The sequence below is a fragment of the Cervus canadensis genome, chromosome X, assembly GCF_019320065.1.
Source record: "Cervus canadensis isolate Bull #8, Minnesota chromosome X, ASM1932006v1, whole genome shotgun sequence".
Classification (NCBI taxonomy): domain Eukaryota; kingdom Metazoa; phylum Chordata; class Mammalia; order Artiodactyla; family Cervidae; genus Cervus; species Cervus canadensis.
The window spans coordinates 48,899,586-48,920,543 of record NC_057419.1 but is presented as its reverse complement, the minus strand read 5'-3'; the positions used below and the strand labels follow the sequence as shown (position 1 = coordinate 48,920,543).

Here is a 20,958-nt window from a genome sequence, read left to right as displayed (position 1 = left end):
GCAAAATTAACTGTGCATTTCTCTTAAAGTATGGTGGAATGGTTATCTAGCTCACAAATATTCTGCTATACTATGTTTTTTGAAAAAATGCATATTTACCGTGTATTGAATGCTTGCTCTTTGCCCAGAGCCCTAATATATGGTATCTTTAATCTTTACAGATAATCTTACGCAATTCTGCAACTTCATCATTTTAAAGTCAGATTAAGAAATTTGCTAAAGGTCATCTAACTTGAAATTATCAGAGTTAGGTATTGCAACCCCAAAGCCCTTCCTCTTTCTACGATACCAGGGCTTTGTGTGTGTGTGTGTCTGTGTGTGTGTGTTAGTCACTCAGTCATGTCTGACTCTTTGTGACCCCATGTACTGTAGCTTGCCAGGCTCCTCTGTCCATGGAATTCTCCAGGCAAGAGTACTAGAGTGAGTTGCCATTCCTTTCTCCAGGAGATCTTCCCAACCCAGGGTTCGAACCCAGGTCTCCCACATTGCAGGCAGATTCTTTACAATCTGAGCCACCAGGGAAGCCCCAGGACTTTGTAATCTAGGGCTTGTGAATTTACTTGAGAAAAGTATTACATTTTACACTGAAAGGTAGCATTCCTTCAATTCTGAGTCTGCAATAGCCATGACTCTGTCACCAGTAGAAGTCATAGATATTCTCATGTTATTCCTCTTGTTGCAGATACTGTGAAATGTATTTTGCTCCAACCACTAGTTAGAAATGTCAGCGGTTATTAGATCCACTACTGGATCTTGTTATTTAATGTGCTAATTAAGAATCCATTTATCATTGTATCACAAATTTGGTTTAAAAAATTTTGCTAACTGTACTTTAATATAATTAATTTCCTTGGAAATCCTGTGTATTTTACTTTATGTATATGGAGACTTTTTTTTTCTGATAATGAATCCAGATTGCCAAATGATACAGAACACTAAAAAGGTAGCTATACCAGGAAGTTTCGGTGTGTAATTACACATTTTGAATTAACTCTTAAGATGCATCATTATTCTACTGTTTAAAATTTTGACTTCTATTAAAAATTGTTGCATATTCAGGAAAACAGTTGAGAGAAAAATTAGCCGAAACAAAATTGCAATATGTTTCCTGCTCATTTATTTTAAGCTACTGTCAATAATTCCAAGAGCCTGAAAAAGATCAAAGAAGTAATTACTCTTCATAGGACCCCCTATGTAGTAGCAATAATCTAAATTTATGGCAGAATCAGCTGTCAGGCATTTTCGACCTATGAGCTCTAGCCTCTGAACAAGTAATTATTTTTGTTGTTGATGGGAATCAGTAGAGCAAGTCTGTAAAGAGGTAACAGCACTGTAAAACCTGTAAACTACTAAAAATGGTACTCGTTAGAAATGATTTGAATAGGCTTTGTGACAAATACAGGTAAAAGAAAAAAAGATTTCTCATTGAGAAGTTAGAGATTAGTGGTTTGTTTTTAAGGCAGATGTCCTAAAAATAATCTATCTTGTAGCTGAGTTTGCTGTTTGATGTCATGATTATAAAGTGTTGCTTGCCTTTTCCCATTCATCTTATTCTTTTGTTTGCCCAAAGCAGAGATTGTATAATATCTTGCCCATTTATTTTCATAGTCTCTGCTCTCTGTCACATATAAATGAAACCTAGGTTGGAAATAATATGCCTGCAGACACACAGCATATTTACTTTTTTTAAAGGCACAGGCATATATCAGCTTGCTTCTATTCAAGATAAATAAAAGTATGGCTACTTATCTGTCTTTTTTGCTTTCAATTATTGGATGGCAGAAGGAATGAAATCCTCAGAAAGTGCTTTGCTTTGCAAATGCCAAAAATAGTCAAATTTGCTTGCCAACCTAGGCTATGAACATACACAATGGCATAATGTGTCTCCATTTCTTAACAGAGAAGAAACTCTTCTTGAAATCTTATATACATCTGGAAAGAGAATGCTGCTAAAACTTGAACTTATCAGAGAGGAGGATGAAGCAACCCAGGGTCAATAATATGGAGACATATGAAAACTGTTCATATCTTCTTCTTCTCTTAGGTTTGCTGAATTTTTATTTACGGAGGAATTCAAGGCTGGTTCCCGGGTCCTTGAAAGTATATACAGCTTGTATGAAGGCTTCTCCGGGACCGTGTGCTTTCTGATCGATCTGCTGCAGCCCAACCAGGCTGAGTTCCCTCTCTTCAGCGTCTTTGTTTAGAAGGTTCCATGTCCCATCATGGCCCTGCAGAAGATTCCCGAGATTTCCTGAGCCTACTACCTGAGGCATTTTCCACATAAGCCACATTCAATGGTATCACAACCATGAGCCTTAACATTGCCGCCAGAAGGAAGGAAGGGAGCAGGCAGGTGAAGAAGGCAACATGATTCCAGGTTGAAGGGAGAACAGTGTGAGAATCTGCAAACATAAAGACACCACAGCTATTCTAAAACCCCTAGAGATGGAATAGTTCAGGGAATGGATGTGACACCAGGAAAAAGGGAAAGAAAAATCATCTGTCTCACTTAAACCAACACTGAGATGTGGATTATGGCAATGAAATGCCAAAAATAGCTTTGCAATTGGAGAGAGAATTTGACCATTTATGGGTGCCCTCCACCCCTAAATTCAGAAATAAAGACCATCAGAAAACTAAAGTCATTGCCCAGCTGAAAACTGCTAGGAGGGATGGGTCAGGTTGCCAAAGGACAAAAAGGGAAACTCTTGGTTGTCCTTTGCCTTTACTTACTGAAATTCATGATTTTTAATGAATGGAGAAATTTGCCTATGAATCTCTATTTTTATCACTACCCTGGGCACTTTAAAGAAAGCATACCATAACTTAGTTTCAACCCCCAAAGTCCAAGTTCCCTTAGGCCTTAGAGCGTATCTTTTCCTGGTTCCTTCTTCTTTCCAAAAGCTCAGTTAGAATAGCAAATTTCACAGGCTAGCAAATACCATAGCAGGTGTTGCTGTCAAGTGTTTTTCTCAATTTGAAGCATAAGCTATGAACTGTCTATTGTTAGTAATTTTTAAAATGCCTATGTAATCTCAATGAAGCTATTAGCTGAACTGTAAAATATACTTGTGGCAAAAATCACTCATCTCAAAGATGAGGGTAAACACCAAGGAGGTGGGTTGTTTCTGCCTTGGGTGGAATACTGTGTCCCCTGGGACACACACTGGCCTAGAAAGGGACCAGTGATTATGAAAAGAACATTGCTTAATTTTATACTATTAGATTAAGATATGTGTGAACTCCCCAGCTGATCATCATATCCTCCAAGACACAGGCTCCACTAGAATTTGTCTACAATATCCATTGAGCCAAGCTGTCATTAAATTCAGCCCTGCTGTAAACACATAGAAGCTGTAAAACTATTTCAAGTAAATAGTGGTTTCCAGAACACTGTGGGAGCATCTGTCACTTCAATACTCAGAACACGAGTCAATCCGTTTCCTAGAATTTGGTCACTGGCAATTTCATATATCAGAATGAGGAGGAAATTGAATGCATTGTAAGATTTAACAGTTATTTAAATAGTCATTAAGTATTTGGATATATATGATAGATGTAGAATATATATGTATCAATAGGCACTTTGGTTTACATGGGGATAGATGTATATATACATCCAGAGAAGGAAATGGCAACCCACTCCAGTATTCTTGCCTGGGAAATTCCGTGGACAGAGGAGCCTGGCGGGCTACAGTCTATAGGGTCGCAAAGAGTTGGACATGATTGAGCGACTGAACAACAACAATACATCTGTCCTCATGTAAATGTAAGCACTTACTTCGTTCAGTACTTCCCACTTCTTAATTTATAGATGAACTTTGGGAGGAGTTGGGGAATACTCTGTTGCCTAAAAATGTGTGTGTGTGTGCGCGCGCACGTGTGCATGCACACTTTTTTCTGGAAAGAAGATCTCTAGCACTTACAAGATTCTCAAAGAATCTGGGACTGAAGAACGGTAAGAACTGTCTTCATATATTTTATGACTTTGTTTATGTGTGCATTCATCAGAGCAAGCTAAGACAAAGTGGTTTTGAAAAGCATGTACCTTTTCAGCTCATTGTTTCCTTTTCCCATCCTCAGATGTAAGTATATAAAATTGGCCTCAGTTCATCTTTGAAGATACTCAGATTGGGGCAGTACCACATAAATAGTCGCTTGCAGGTGACTGCCAAAGTTGGGTTCTAGATGTTCTTTCAAGAATTGAATGGTCAAGGACCCCTCAGAAAGCCTTAAGACAAAATGCCTTCTACACAGTAGTCTCCTTTTGAAGTGATAGTGGTACCTGCTTTTCACCATTTGGATGTAAATTCATTTCATTTGACCCCTATAGGCTGACAGTAATAAGCATTCAATATACAGGGCTTTAGGAACGCATGCTTTTTTTCATCATCCAGCCACCCTTCAAAGTGATTTACATAACTGATTCAAAGTCTCATAGTTAGAAAGGAGCAGAATAAGGATTTGGATTCAGGGTTTCACTTCCCATATGTATTTATTCCATATTCTAGACTAGAACCTGGGGATACAACGATGAACAAAATACCCTAGAAGTTAGCTTCTGTTTCTGTTTGCTGATCCTTCCACCCTTCACCCTTAAGACCTAAACCTGAGGTCTAAGAAGTGGTAATCTAGCTCGACATGCCAGTTTCATTTCTAGGAACTTCAGAAAAACTGGACACATTTCTGCTCACCCACCCTTTGGAGATCCAGTAGGGTAACTGTGTTGTCGTTGTCAAAAGACAACCTTTTTGTGTGTCAAATCCAAGAAGAGGCCATGTTTGTGTCTTTATGAATTGACGCCTCAGTAAATTAAAGACAAAGATAAACTTATTTAACACTTAAACCTGTGGAAAGTTTTCATTTTCCTGAGAAAGTAGAATTATGGGTTTGGGAAGGTCCTCTTCTATCTTGTTTTCCCAAGAAGGGGGAAAGAGACACTTGAGTGTTGCTGTAGAAAAGTATGGCATGTCACTTCTTATTTAACTAACCAATGTTTTCCCATCTATGTAATAACAGTCTTTTTTGAATAATGCTAAAGGGTGTCACCTCTTGAAGGCTACAAGGGTATTTTCACCACCACTAGCATTACTTTAATATTATTTACTGTATGTGGGCATGAATAATTATAAATTTTGAAGGTAACTGTGGAAATATTTGAGGATAGATTGAAAGAACCTCTCAACAATGGGAGAGACTGCCTCATACTGGGTTCGCCAAAAAGTTCATGTGGGTTTTTGAACTTTTTGGCCAACCCAATACTTGGCAAACAGGAGGCATCAGAAAATATTTCAACTCTATGTGTTTTGTTTCATTAACACAATTATGTACCTTCTCTTTCACACCTCCCCAATGTATTTTTATCTTACCTAATCACATTTTTTCCATTTGTAAATTGGTAATGGAGAACAGAGGTTTGACAGCATATTCCACTGTGCTTCTTTAGGTAATTGACTATTCTATTAAGATAATAGTATTTACTCTCTGATAACTCGAGAAACAGTCATTTTCTTGGCACATCCTAAATTTGAACTTTTCCGTGGCAATTTGGATCTTTAACTTTCTTTGACACATTTAAGATTTTACTCAAGATTGTGCTCAAATTGTTCAACTTCTGTAGAGAGCAAATCTCAAAAATTTTAGTGCAATAAATATGTTTGTGATTTATTACCATTTAAGGGAACAATGATTTAAAGAAAAAAAAAATCAGTAATGCAAAGAGCCCTATTTTGGAAATTTTAAACCCTTGCTCCATGGGCCACATCACCATCACGCGCTCCACCTCACAGGGTGGTCAATGATAAAATGGATATAAGAGAGTTTTATAGGCTTCCCTGGTGGCTCAGCGGTAAAGAATTTGCCTGCAATGCAGAAGATGCAGATTTGATCCCTGGGTTGAGAAGATCCCCTGAAGGAGGACACGGCAACCCACTCTAGCGTTCTTGCCAGGAGAATCCCATGGACCAAGGAACCTGGTGGTCTACAGTTCACAGGGTCAGAAAGAGTCAGACATGACTGAAGTGACTGAACATGCATGCAAGGGATTTTTATAATAAGCAGGTCCTTTATATGTTTAAAAGGGAAGCTATATTTTAAGTACCTACTAAGAGCATAGAAGATCATGCTCAATTATGACTTCAAGTGAGCATTTCAGCCAAATGGAATCTCCTTATGATGCAGTGCTCAGAGTCTGGATCACTTGCTGGGTAAAAACAAAGTATGTTTTTTTATATTCTAGAACCAGTCCTGTCAATAGCATTTGTGCCTCAAAAAGTTCTGATTCGCTGGGCTGAGCACGTAGGAATAGGCTGGTTCAGAGGGAACTCCTTTTAATGCAAATATTTATTTTGCTGTCTGGAAACAAAGGATTACAGTGCCAGTAACTCAAGAAAAGGAGCTACTGGTTAGGTCTGCAGAGCAAGCATGAACTGAGGGATAAGGTAATTTGGAGTTGAGTCTGGTTTGCACTTTAATTCAGGCCTCAGTATTGCATGACATAGAGTGATAGAAATATACTCTCATGGCATAGAAGGCCTTCCTTTGGGGGCCTGGGTTATTTATTCAGCACTATCCTAAATCAAAAGCAAAATGACTAAGCCTCATATTCACCAAGGCTGGGTGATTATGGCATAAACTTGGCAAGGAAAGCCAATGAGAAGGCAGGCAAAGATTGGGTGGGAGAAAGCTTAGTATCTCAGTGTGAGTTGTGGAGGCACGTTTAGTGCTGCTAAAAACCAGTCCTCTTACTCATGGGTTTTATTGCTTCCTGGGACCTCTAATCCCATACCACCCGTGATCCAGCAACTTCTTGTCCTCCTTCTCTTTAAATAGTATATTCTGATTTGTTGTTGTTGTGGGGTTTTTTTTTTTTTCTGTGTCTGCTTAATCATGTGACCTTTTGCCTGAGAAGGCAGCTTTCTCCTTATCTCTTCCATCCATGTCAGTTGGTAGCTAAGAGCTCCAGGCCCAGGAAGGCTGGAGTCCCCTCCAGATGGAAGGGCTGACCTCAAGGTCAGCAGCAGCAGGAGTCGGGCCCATTCTGCAGTCTGAGATAGCCCACCCCGGGTACACCTGTTCACGAGAGGAGGAGGGTGACTGCGTTTATCCTGCCTCTCCTCCATAAAGAAACCTGGTCAATTTATTTGCACTGCTCTTGGAAAACAACAACAACAACAACAAAGTTCATGCTACATGAAATATCTGGACCTCCCACATGATCATAAATCTCATACTAGGGGTGCCCTCTCTCTCCTTGTTTCTTTAATTGCAAGTGCTAATGAACTGAGGCCTGATGGATGATGCCTTTGGGGTGAAAAATATATTTGCTTTTATTTTCTTTAAAGCCCTGCACCTTGTCATTTGCACATGGACTTCTCCATAAATGTCAAAGTCTCTTATCTGCAGAACTTCCTGCACCTTCTTTGGCCTTTGTGAACCCATTACCCCTCTGAACTGAATTTGAAAAAATCCTTTAAAATGAAAACCAAATCATCCATGTTTTTATTCTTTGTGGGGAGGGGTGGTGGTGGTGAATAGCATGGTTTAAAAAGCAGATGGTCCTTTCTTTTCTTGCCTTTCTTCTCCATGTAGAATATTCAGGAAGGAGAGAGAGAAAGGGAGAAAAGATACACGAGGTTTGACTGTCACACTCTTTGAAAACACAGTTTGCAAGGACTTCCTGTTTGTTTCTTGTTTGGCTTTTCTTAGTCTGTATAGAAAATAGTTTGTGTGCGTGTCTGTCTGTGTTGCGTGTGTGTATGTAAGAGAGTGAGACTGACTTACAATGAAAATCACATATGAAATAAAACCCAACATTTAGCTCTTAGATATATCTGAGTGAACAGATATATGCAAGCATAAACTGATTAATGAGTGGCTCTTCATGGTGTGTTAACTGCTCTCTAATCAATTAGCATAAAATTAACGAGGGCCCTAGTTATATTCAAGTGTCTATCTTAAGCAAGCACTTTCATAAAACCTCTGCTGCCGGGTTAAAGGCGTTAGTAGCCATCTCGTAGATGAGAACGGATGTGAGTTTCACAAACAGAGCCGCAAGTGTGAACCACATATGTAGTTTTAACATTTTCTAGTAGCTCCATTAAAAATGCAAAAGAAAGGGTGAAATTAATTTTAATGGTGCAGGTGATTGAACTCAGCCTCCCCAAAATATTATCATTTCAACATGTAATCAATATAGTTATTAATGAGATATTTAACATTTTGGGGTATTAACTTTTAAAAACCTGGTGTGTGTTGGACACTTACTGTACACCTCCAATCAGACTGGCCACATTTCAAGTGCTCAAGAGCCACATGTGGATTGGCTGTGCATTGGACAGTAGGACTAGCATCGCACTGCTGTCCCTCAGGATTGAGAAGATCCCCCTAGAGCACATGTGTGCTTTTGTTGTTATAAGAGAAAACAGAAACCAAACACTGCATGTTACTTGAGTACTGCAGGACACTAGGACCAAGAGCTGCCCTGTGAAAAAATATCGGTGATGAAATCAGTTCAGTTCAGTTCAGTCATTCAGTCGTGTCCGACTCTTTGCGACCCCATGAATCGCAGCACGCCAGGTCTCCCTGTCCATCACCAACTCCCGGAGTTTACTAGGGAAGTTCTATTCTTTTATCCCCTTTTTGGAGATTTACATGGTATGCTAACATGTCATAGACTCTGAAAAAACTCTTCTGGGTAAAGAAACCAGTGTGCAGCTGTTGAGTTCTGTGTTTATAAGGTTCCACCTCCGGATGGTGGCTGTTACCCAGCTACCACTATAAAAACATGGTTAGTCTGGCATCATATGTTTATGATATGCTTATAATATTTATTTTTCTGCAGAGGTGTTTTAACACCCCTCCCCACATCACATTAAAGATACCGGAACAATATCCCTGACTATTAATCCCTACTAAGTATCTTGCCCTCACAAAGATGTAAGGTCATTCTTTAGTACACTTCTGGGAAAAAGAATTCTGAAAATTGCCACAAGGTCTCTGCATGAGAAAAACTTTGTGTCTTCCCTTCCTTCTCAATTCTCTTTGGACCCTATCTCTACTTATTCTTTGTATTCAGAATCACCCAAGAGCTAAGATATGTCTTCTTGTTCTAGAACCACCTACTAAGTTGAAACCAGCAGATGGCTATAATGTCTTGCACGTGGACACAGATCTTCAGAAAGTACCCCAATACATACCTTCCTCTCATTCTTTCAGAAATGATGAGCTCTACCAAGATGAGGGGAGAAACATCAGAACGTGTATATGTGTAAACATAGAATACAGTTTCATAAGTAGAGTAGTACTGTTTCTGCTAATACTTTCTTTAAAAATATTTTGTGTGTGCTGTTCCTCTACTTGCTTTAATGTGTACTGTTACTGTAAAGTGTGTGAAGTAGTTGTGACTTAGCGATCAGCTTGAGGAAGATATACACTATACTTGACAACTGTCAACCTTCAGCAAGTGATCTTTTTGCCTTTGTTTAAGTGGGAAGTCTGATGCTGCCCCTATAAGTTTTGTTTTACGATCTGTGCTTAAGTGGCAATTACCAATTAAATAACTTCTGCCCGCTGAATTTGGCCCAAGTTGACTGTAGTAACCCTTCTATGTGGATGTATTTAAATAAGATTAAATGATTCATTTTGCCTCCTTTTTTTTAAGACTTTAGTATTTCAATATTAGAGATGTCTTCTGAAGACTCTAGTAGCAGTAGAATCCCTTTGCTCTTGAAAATGAAGATTATATACCATGAGGTTTTATATAGACTTTCCAGATGTAGAAGGGGAACATTCTAAGTGCAAAAGTTTGGTTTTAGAATCTGTCTGATTTCGGAAGAGCAGTCCATTCTCTAAAAAGGTAACAGCCTTCCCAATTTTGAACATCTGGGGGAGCTCTACTTGGAAGGGAAGTCTGAATTAGTTTCATGGATTTAATGGCGCTAAATTAACATTTTTCAAATGGATTTTGTAGTAGAATCCAATTATTAGAGGAAGTCACTTGGTTGCAAAGCCATGTACTAGAGAATAGTCAAACACCATGTGCTAGTTTTGGAATGTGCATTTCCAAAGTGAATAGAATTTACTTCACCAAAAAGATTTTTACACAATTCATGATACTTACAGAAATATGATTGTATCATTGGAGAAAAAAGCTCACCTCTAAATGCTACATTTCACATTCACTAGTAAACTAGTGTAATTCCTTGATTATTTGGGGGGATACAAAAGAATAATCTGTCAATAGAATAGAACTGCTTACTCCTAACTGTATTTAGGAATGAATACATACTATAATTCAAGAGACTTGGGTTCAATCCCTGGGTGGGGAAGATCCCCTGGAGGGGAGCATGGCAACCCATTCCAGTATTTTTGCCTGGAGAATCCCATGGAAAGAGGAGCCTGGTGGGCTACAGTCCATGGGGTTGCAAAGAGTCAGACATGACTGAAGTGATTTCATATGCATGCATGATTTAAGATATTACTGGATTTTGAAGAACTGCTCAATAAATTAGTAGTATTAATAAAATTGTACTCTTTTTACAATGCATTTGCCTCAGCACACATGCAGAGTCAAAAACATAAATTTATTTTAAAATACACCAAATAACACAGGTTATTATGACTTTAAAAGCCTAATTTCTAATAGCATTAAATCCAACACCAGTTATATGTTGTATATAACTAACATTTTGAAAGCATTGCACACAAAATGAGAGACTTATTCAAAAATGCCTTTTTTTCTTTTTGCCAAAAACAGGTTCTACAACCTATTGCTAATTATTATATTCCTTTAGGGGTACTTTGAGGCTCTTTCAAAGACATATTTGTAGCAGTTACATCTAAATTTAGAGCAGAACATTGTGTCAGATATTTTGCTATATCACAAAATGTTGTAGTACTGTATTTTATAGTAAAACCAAATTCTCAAGTATTCTGGTATATTACATATTATTATGCCAAAAAAAAAAAAAAAACACTTTCTAGAAGTCTGTTATTGTGTACTTAATATTTCAAGAAAATAATGGGTATTTCAGTCAGAGCAAGAAAGTATAACGCAATACATGACATTCAATTGATCTTTAGTCACAATCCATTTAGGTATTTGACAGAGAAACTAGCAATCACAAGCTCGAATGCATACATTATTCTCAAGGACAAAATGGCAAACACTTAATACACAAAGACACGGTCACTGGGGCAAGTTAGCTGGTGCCTGGCGGAAAAGGATCAACTTGCCAATCGATGCTCATCGGATTTTAGCTTTTGTTATTGGTTGTTCCTGGCGGGGGAAGTGCTACAGGTCAGTTGATGTCGCCTCCCCTTCGCGTGGGGGATTTGCTTACAAGCCAGTGCATGGTATAATGAATTCTCTGGAAGCAGGGTTGAGTCAGAAGCTTAGAGATGCACCTTACTGTCTTTAAAACTGCTGTTATACAATGTTCTAAACACTGTGATCTTTCCAAATGTATTTTCTGTATTAGTTTTGTACTGTTAGAAAATAATACGCCATAAGCTGGACTCTATAGTGTTGAAAGCAATGTTATTTATTGGCTTATCACCCCCTGCCTATTTATGTACAGTCTACTTAATATAAAACCTGTGATAATCCTTTGCCTTAAAAATAAAATCTAATGCTAAATATTGAGTGTGCTCTAACATAATTTTAAGCTACAAGTTAATTTTTCCTTTAAAAGTTAAGATGGTGTCAAATAAAATATCAAATGAATACTTTATGGAGTGTGGCTGCCTATTCTGTACTTGTGACCGTGTGTGTATCTTGATCCAGAACATGATGACCCGCTGGGTGCTATAAATAGATATTAGTAATCCTTTTATTTAATGGGCCTGGCACTTCTCAGCTATGGGCTGACTACCTCCCCTTAACACTTATAAATAGATTTTCCCATGCCACAGAAGAATGAAGAAAAACAGTCCTTCATGTTCTCTCTCTACATATTTTGTCTTGATTCCTCTTGAATCTTCACATTCTATTTGTGTTGCCATCATATTCCTAAATAGAAAAATGCCAGAGATGCCTGAAGATGGATGAAATCACCTAATTTCAGTGGGGAAAGGGATCTCAGAATTATTCAAGTCCAATCTCTTACGGAACAGGTTAGAACTCGAGTTGCAGAGATTTAATGAAGGCTCGAGCTCTGAGCGACAGAGGTGGGGGGGGCTGAGCCCATCCTAATGTCCAGAAGGCTGTCACCGATCCAGTGAGTGAAAGGCCATTGTGTTAGTCTTGGGGCTGGCACACAGCAGCAAGCAGAGGGAGGTATGGCGTGGCCTAGAAAATCGTTTCCTTATTAGGTCTTGGTCTTCAGCGGGCTGAATTAGTCAGTTATGGAGGAATAGATCAATATTTTCGAAAGCAGGTTTTCTGGGAAGGAAAGCGTTAGCTCTTAGGGATTACCATGATGCTCTTTCACTTGGAAGCAATGCTTCAGACTTGGTCGGGTGAAAAGGTACATTCCGGGTGCGTGACGATATACTTGCACTTTGAAAAGCATCTGCGGGCTCTGCTTATTTTTTTTAAGTGACCGGAAACGCTGATCCTTTGAGGGATTCGGCGTTATTGAGGTCCAGAAAACAGAGCCCGGGCTGGAAAGGCATCCTGATCCCAATTCCGGGTCCCGCGGGGCTGCAGGGTTTTGAAGGGATGTGAAGGTTTCCCACAGAAGCGTCGACCAAGGGGCTTTAGGACCCAGCGGCTGCGCGCGGGGCCGGCGGGGCCCGCCGCCTCCGGGGCGGCTCGGCGCGGGCGGTCGCCGGGCGCGGGTTCGCGGCCCGCCCGCGGCTCGTCGCCGCAGAGACGCGACGGGCGCTGAGGCGCGCGGGCGGCGCTCGGTGCGCGTGGGCGTGTCCCGCCCCGGCCGCGCGCCCCGCCCCAGCCCCGCCGGGTCGCTCGCCCCCAGGCCCAGCTCCAGCGCCCGGGCCCCGCGCCCTCGGCGGGCAGCGCAGAGCGCGGGAGCAGTTGGGGCCGGGCATGCCGGGAGCCCCCGGGGCAGCCGCCGCCGCCACCGCCACCGCCACCGCCACCGCCACCGCGTCCGCCGCCGGTGCGCGCCGCTGACGCGCGGAGATGAAATTCCCGGGCTCGGTGCTGGCGTCCGTGTTCCTGTTCGTGGCCGAGACGTCGGCGGCGCTGTACCTGAGCAGCACCTACCGCTCGGGCGGGGACGGCATGTGGCAGGCGCTGACGCTGCTTTTCTCGCTGCTGCCCTGCGCCCTGGTGCAGCTCACGCTGCTCTTCGTGCACCGCGACTTCACCCGCGACCGGCCGCTCGTGCTGCTGCTGCACCTGCTGCAGCTCGGGCCCCTCTTCAGGTGCGTGCGGGACCCCCGGCGGCGGGGGCCGGGCCTCCCGGGGCAGGGGGCCGGCGGCCGGGGTCGGGGACGGGGGCCCAGGCCGGCCCGCCCGGCTCCTCCGCTCCGCCACCGTCCCTGTCACAGGAATGCGACAGGAACCTGGGAGCGTGGGAATGGAGCCGGGGCGTACCGCCTTCCTGTTAGGGGCTAGCGTTGGAAATTGCCGACAGTCGACTGAATCTGACCAACGGCAAAGGGCCAGTTCGGGCCCCTCCACCCTCCCCGCGACCTGGTGGGCTCTGGCAGGATGAGCTCGGGTCGCGACGGGGCCTTAGGAAGGGGCTTCTGAATGGCCGTTAGAATCGAAGTGGGCACAGTTGATTGAATTGAATTGAAATTGAACAAACACGTGGAGTGGACTGTACTCGGCGCTGTTCTGAGCTCGGTCACAAATACTAACTTATGTAATTCTTATACACGACCCTACAAATCCACGCATCCGTCTTTTCTGTCCGATGTGGAAACATGGAGGGAGGAGGGCGGGGGGTGGGGAGCGGAGTGGAAACGTCTTCAGGGCCCTGCCTGACTTGTAAACTTAGCCGATGAGGCTGGAACACAAGTGCCACGGAGACCCCAACTCTTGCTGTGTGTAAAGAGAGAGAGAGAAAAAAAAAAAACTATTAGTGACATTTCTGGAAATTGAGGAACACAAAGCAAGTTAAAAATTTTCTGGCAATGAAGTAGAGTTTGGTTTATCCGAGGACCATAAAGAGAGTTTAAAATGCGTTGTTTTGAAACCTCTCATCTCTGTAGGAAAAGCGAAACGAAGGGTTTCTCTCTGGATTAGAAACAAATTTATAATAATGAAGTTTAGATATAGGTGGGAGAGAAAAGGGAAGAGGTAGAAAGGCCAGACACTCAGCTGCCAGAAAATTCAGCCAGTTGGGAATCTTTCCTACCAGGAAATATCTCCCCAACCAACACATCACACACACACACAGCAAAATATCTCCCCCACCAACATAGCACACACACACACATTCGAGTAGCAAAATAGATTTTACAGAGCCCTATATACACACACAGTCGAGTAGTAAAATAGATTTTACAGGGCCCTATTATAAAACTTTGCATTTCATATTAGAGACAGTCATCCCAGCTGACACTCAGAATACTGACTTGTAGTTTACATAGTATCAGAATAAACCTGGTGAACAAGTTTCCCAGCCTGGAAAGCCACAGACTCCTACAGAGGAAGAGAAACAGGTGCTCTGGCGGGAGTAAGAAGTTGCTACCAACCTCATGAGAGCAAGGGAAGAGTTGGGGGTGGGGGGAGAACAGAGAGAGAGAAAGAAAGTGAGGGGAATTTTAAAAGCCCTGCAACCTGGGGCCATAGAAGGAGCGAGTCCTCCCTGGCCAAGTAGGCCGCAGCGACCTGATTGTTTGCCCACTCAGTAGGATCAATGTGCTCTACTTGGACAAGGCACTCATCATTTCTTAGCTCCATTTTGTGAAAAGAAAGTTCATTGCCCATGCTATGTGAGTAAAGTGACAGAGATAGGGAAACTGGCAGTTCTTTTTTTTTTTAAAATAAAAAGTTTTATTGGAGAAAAATAGAACCACCACGTACACAGGGAAAAGAGCACAAAAATTCAACTGATACAGAACTGAAAGTCACAACTACCCAATGTTGTTTGCGATTACTTTTCAATTTCTTAAATGGCTTCCCTGAATTTTTTAAATAGCCTTGCCAATTTTCAGCTGAAATAGAATCAAGTTTTCAAAAAATTAAGAGCCTCAGCAAAGGGACCAGCTTTTAAGATAACAAAGGTGACACCAAGAGTCTCCTAATAGGACCAATTCTACCGAAAAATTCCTGAAGCACATAACTACTGAGTCTGGTAGAACAGTAGCTCAGAGACCATCGGGGATCAGTTAGAACACTGACTCAGACGGTCCAGTATGCGGAGAGGGCAAACAAAAAAGCTGCATTTCCCTGTCAGATGAGTTCATGTAAGAAAACCAAGGAGGTGCTCTCGAAAATACAGGCAATGGCTGCTCAAAATAATTAAGAAGGCATTCTAAATACCACATATTATTAGACAACAGTGTGTAAAGTGATGCAATTAGAAAACAGGCAACTTAAAAAAAATATGGTCACAGGTCTTTGAGAACTCAAGAAAACAATCAATAGCAAACACAAGAGCTCAAAGTCTTCTCAGCTGAGGGGTGAAAGTGAAAGTGAAAGTGAAGTCGCTCAGTCATATCGGACTCTTTGCGACCCCGTGGACTGTAGCCCACCAGGCTCCTCCGTCCATGGGATTCTCCAGGCAAGAATACTGGAGTGGGTTGCCATTTCCTTCTCCAACTGGCAGTTCTTAAATGCTTCTTGTGCTAAATGAAGGTAGGTGTTTATATCTCTCAGTTCATTGACTCCTCACCATGAAGTAGATATAACTGTTCCCATTTTACAGATGAGGAAAATGAGACCCCACACCACATTCACAAGGCTTCTTACAAGTGGAATTGGCTTAATTATGTGAAAGAAGTCTGAGGAGTGTGGAGTGTGTTTTATCTATAGTTCCATCTTAAGAAAGTTTGGGGGACTTCCCTGGCGGTCCAGTGGTTAAGACTTTGCCTTCCAATGCAGGGGGTGAGGATTTGATCTCTGGCAGGGAGTTAAGATCCCACATGCCTTGGGGCCAAAAAACTAAAACATAAAATGGAAGCAATCTTGTAACAGATTCAATAAAGACTTTAAAAAAAAAAAAAAAAAAAAGAAAGTTTGGTCATCTTGGCAAAATTGAAAAAACACAACCTCAATTGCCATCTTGGTAAATGAGAATACCCTATCAGTACTAGCATTTAAAATGTTACTAAGTACGAGTGACCCAAGACAAAGCTAATGACATAATAGTATGTATAAAAACAGGTTGGCACACATAGACCTAAGCTCAGAGAAATATACCAAGTTGTTAAGAGTGGTAATTTCAGGATGATGGGCAGTTTTCATTTTTTTCTGAAAAATATAGAAAAGTACATCATTTACTCTTATATTTGTCTACATTTTTCGGTTTTTACAGTAAAAATATTTTAACTTTATTTAAAAAAAGAAAAACTTTGGTGCTTTGGAGCGATAACTTCTCAACTGATATATACATATAAAGTTTCAACACTGTAAAGAGACGTATTTCCAGAAAATTCTGAATAGGTCATTGTGCTTTGGGGGAAAAAACAGAATAACACATAAAAAAAGGAACAAACAATCTACTTCCTTCAACAAGGGCACTCATTCTAGCGCAGCTTTCTTTAAGAAGATGCTGGAACCATGCTGAGATACACAAAATGTGGTTCCAAGCCTCTTATCTTCCAGATGAAAAGAAAAGCAATTTGATGTTGTGTGTTAGTATGACTTAATATCTTATTGAAAGTTCTTCCTGCTGTTTGATTTTATTCCAACTCTAAGACGTCAGCTTTACATAAAGATCAAAATTATTTTCCCCAAACACAGGAGAGTCTCTCTGCCCTTCTTATCGATTGGACTTAGTAATATTTTAAAACTGCTTGGGGAAAATTTAGCTCTCTTTAATTTGGGATGGGTACTAACTAGCCAAACTTCTGTTCTATTTAGGTGAGGTGTTGGCTTTGAATTCACTCAGTTCAGTCGCATTTCATTACATTGTAATGATGGTGGACTAAACACTACAGACTAGGCCTTGCTCCTCCTTTCATGTAGGGAGGCTTTGGGAGAGCAGCATGTTTCATTTATATCAGCCTCATATTTAAAACTGTGGTTGCAGTTTGAAGAATTGTTTCCTCATGAAGGCTAGGTTGGAATGATAGGAACATTAAATAATGTCTTGAATTTCTGTTTTTCTGTTATAAGGGCAATCTTATTGTGAATGATAATAGACATTCTGGAAAACCAGAGTGGGGGGGAAAGCACCTCTTAACAACAAACAAAATTTGTTTCTCATTCTTTTACAATTATGTTCATTTTATAAATTAATTGGGAGAAGGAATAAATATAGAGTTACAGGTTCAAGGAATTTGCCCCCATTCTTATTTAGTGGTATAATGAAGGAATTTAGTGGTATAATGAAGGGGAAATGGTACCTAAAAATCTAGGTTTATAAAATAAAAGCTAAGAAGTTCTAGTAATTTTTTTTATTTAAGTATAGTTGATGTACAATGTTATATGTTACAGTTGTACAATATGGTGACTCACAATTTTAAAGGTAATGCCCCATTTATAGTTATTATTATAAAATATTGGCTATATTCCCCATGTTGTACAGTATATTCTTGTAGCTTATTTTATACCTGAGTTTGTACCTCTTAATCTCCTACCCCTGTATTGCCTTTCTCCCTTCCTGCTCTCTATTGGTAACCACTAGTGTGTTCTCTGGATCTGTGAGTCTAGTATTTTTGACAGACCATTGCAAAATGATTCATTGCAATGAAAAACATTGGAAAATACCATAGTATTTCTCTCTTTTGTAAACTTTGAGAAGACTTTAAAAATAATGATAGCCTAAATATGAATAGCTTTTTTGTTGTTGCTTGCAAAGTGCTTTCACATACAGTATATAATTCCATGCACTGTAAAATATTGTGAGCTAACTGTCTTTATCTTTTTTTACAGTTGAGAATTGAGGCTCAGTGAGATTACGCAAGTGGCTTTTCAGAAGTCACAGGGAGCTTTCTATTTAACCAGTTTGGTTCTTGCGTAGCTTCACAGAGCATGTATGTCATAGGAAGATAACGTGGCATAGAGGAAATCATAATCAGTATTTCTTTTGAAAATGTGTTTTTAGTAACTACCTCAGAGGGTCTCTGGTACCACAGATTATTTATGCAGACGCCAACATGCATGGTTTCAGCTAATTAATAAAGTGCTTCCATTATGATGTTTGAAAATGGGATAAAATGAAAATAAAAAAGGATCAACCTCCTGATTACCTACATTAGGGGTCAGCAAACCATGCCCCACATTGAAATCCCCTTACTGCCTGTTTTTGTAAAGTTTTATTGGAACACAGGCATGCCCATTCACTTTTGTGTTGTCTGTGGCTGCTTTTGCATTACAGTGGCAGAGTTGAGTAGTTGCAATAGAGACCATGACCTGCAAAGCCTGAAATATTTACTCTTTGTAAATACACAAAATGTTTGCCAACCCTTGGTCAAACTGAAAAACTACCTTGAATGATTGTGATGAAAATACTTAATTTATGGCTACATTTAGGCAACTTCTCAAGTAAAACAAAACAAAAACATTTGGAGTAATTGGATGAGTCTTGCAGAATCCCAGAAAGAATAGTAGAGTGTTTCTTATCAGTTTTCTTAACCAGTAGTGGCAAATAGTGGAAGTCTTAGGGCCTTTCACAAATTCATTAAATACCTACTACATGTAAACTTCTGTGCTAAGATTTTTTTTGTTGAGAAAAACAGTGAATTGCAGGGGGGCACACCTGGGTTTCCCAGAGAAGGAAGTGGCAACCCACTCCAGTATTCTTGCCTGGAGAATTCCATGGACAGAGGAGCCTGGTGACCTGCAGTCCATGGGGTCGCAAAGAGTCAGACATGACTGAGCCACTCACACACACACCTGGGTTTCAGGGCCACTTCTGTGATTAGTTTATTCTGGGACCTTCCTTCATTTCCACTGTAAACAAAGAAGTCTCATTTGTCTATAATTCTGCAAATACTTTCCATTAAACACAGCCTTCTCCTCAGCATCCAGAGACTTGCTTTTTCCACTGACCTTCATTTTATTCATTCAGCTCTTAATATGTGCTGTTGTTTCATTTCTTGTTTGTCATTAAAAATTCTGAGCTTGATTTTACTATTCAGGTAAAACATATTTGTTGTTGGAATGACAGAAGGGCAGAAAACAGATATGCACAATTAAAAAAAATTTAAAAGCTCTAACTGACTAAAGAGAACAATTCTTAATATTTTGTTTTATATCCTCACTAATATTTTTACAGTCATTAAACTGGTAAACCATGAACCATCTAGGGGGACGGAGGGGATGTGGGAAGGAAGACCCTGATTTGCAGTCTTTGCTGATTTCTGTGATTTAAAGATTTACATTGTGGCCTATTTCAAGCTACTGAGTTGTTTGAAAACTGCCTCACAAAATTCCTAACCATTTAACTGTCTCATGAGTCAGTATGAGCCAGCTGAAGCACTCCACTGTTTATGTGTATATGTGTGTGTATCCATATATATATGTAATTTTCTTTTTATTAAAAATGGAATTTTCTATGTATTTTCCATTGTAATACATTACTCCTTTTGCTTACCAAATAGAATAAAAAATTTTTGTATGTCAGTATATATATGTGTATACTGTCAATTTTAAGGACTGGATAATATTTCATTGAATATACATATTAGGATTTATTTAATCATTGTTTTGTTTAGGGACCTTTAGAGTTTTCCCAGAACTTTGCCATTAAAAATAATGGTATGATTCAAATTTTTGTAGTAGCCTTTCTTTCTAAGTGAGTTAATCTATGAGAAATATCTTACAAACTGACAGTGTTATATCAATACTACTTATATTAATTAGGTCCCATTTTTTGGTTTAGATTATGTACATGTCTGAATGAGACAGTGGTGTGCAACCATCTTTGCATTCCCCAAAGCACTTAGCAAAGTGCATCCACATTCATTATGTACTTGAGAATAAAGACAATGGTCAGTTTATTCTGTCTTCTGGTGCTTGTGGTCAGTGGTCCAACTGTGTCAAGTTACAAGGCCTTATACAGTCATAGATCTGAGTTTTTCCTCAGAGAAGATTCAGTTGGATCAGCTAGACTTAGCTCAAAACCTTGAACTTCATTGTTTTCAGCTAAACAAGTTGATCCACATTGTTTTACATGTTTTCACGTAATATATTGGGGCTTTCCTTATAGCTCAGTTGCTAAGAATCTGCCTGCAATGCAGGAGACCCCAGTTCGATTCCTGGATCGGAAAGATCCGCTGGAGAAGGGATAGGCTACCCACTCCAGTATTCTTGGGCTTCCCTTGTGGCTCAGCTGGTAAAGAATGCGCCTGCAATGTGGGAGGTCTGGGTTTGATCCCTGGGTTGGGAAGATCCCCTGGAGAAGGGAAAAGGCTACCCACTCCAGTATTCTGGCCTGGAGGATCCCATGGACTGCTTAGTCCATGGGTTGCAAAGTGTCAGACACAACTAATATATTAAAGTATCCGTGACCCCAGTGGACAAAATGTAGCAGACAATTGCCTCTCCCTCCCCACCCCTCCCCACCCCCTTGCACAAACACACTACTGTGTACCTCTTTTTCTCCCAGGAACAAATGAACAAAGATAATCACAAAATATATCCATTTTGTACTCACTAAAGAAATAAGTTCCTGCATTTCCTTTCTTATATCAGGTTTTACTTTAGTATTTCGAATTATGCATGTATTCTCATTTCCTTGGTTGCCTCCAGGTGAGAGTACAAAGTTAATAACACTCAATAAAATAAATGAAGCCATAAAATCTTCTGGCAGCATTATAAGGTTGTTATAAAAATGCACATTTGGGAAAAATGTCCTTTAACAATTTTGAAACCTAAAGCCATGAACATTTTTTATTACTAGGAAAAAAACATTTTCCCCAATATCTTGTTAT

General features: G+C 40.3%; 2 protein-coding genes across 2 annotated transcripts in view; both read left to right on the top strand.

The window, feature by feature from the left end:
* Positions 1–11,730, top strand: part of LANCL3 (LanC like 3) — a 108,314-nt gene extending 96,584 nt beyond the window's left edge. Inside the window, exon 5 of the mRNA XM_043458519.1 lies at positions 2,045–11,730. Within this exon, the coding sequence (XP_043314454.1) occupies positions 2,045–2,204 (160 nt within the window). The 3' untranslated portion in view covers positions 2,205–11,730. The remainder of the gene's footprint in view (positions 1–2,044) is intronic.
* Positions 11,731–12,886: 1,156 nt separating this feature from the next.
* Positions 12,887–20,958, top strand: part of XK (X-linked Kx blood group) — a 55,635-nt gene continuing 47,563 nt past the window's right edge. Inside the window, exon 1 of the mRNA XM_043458518.1 lies at positions 12,887–13,329. Coding sequence (XP_043314453.1) covers positions 13,085–13,329 — 245 coding nt within the window. The 5' untranslated portion in view covers positions 12,887–13,084. The remainder of the gene's footprint in view (positions 13,330–20,958) is intronic.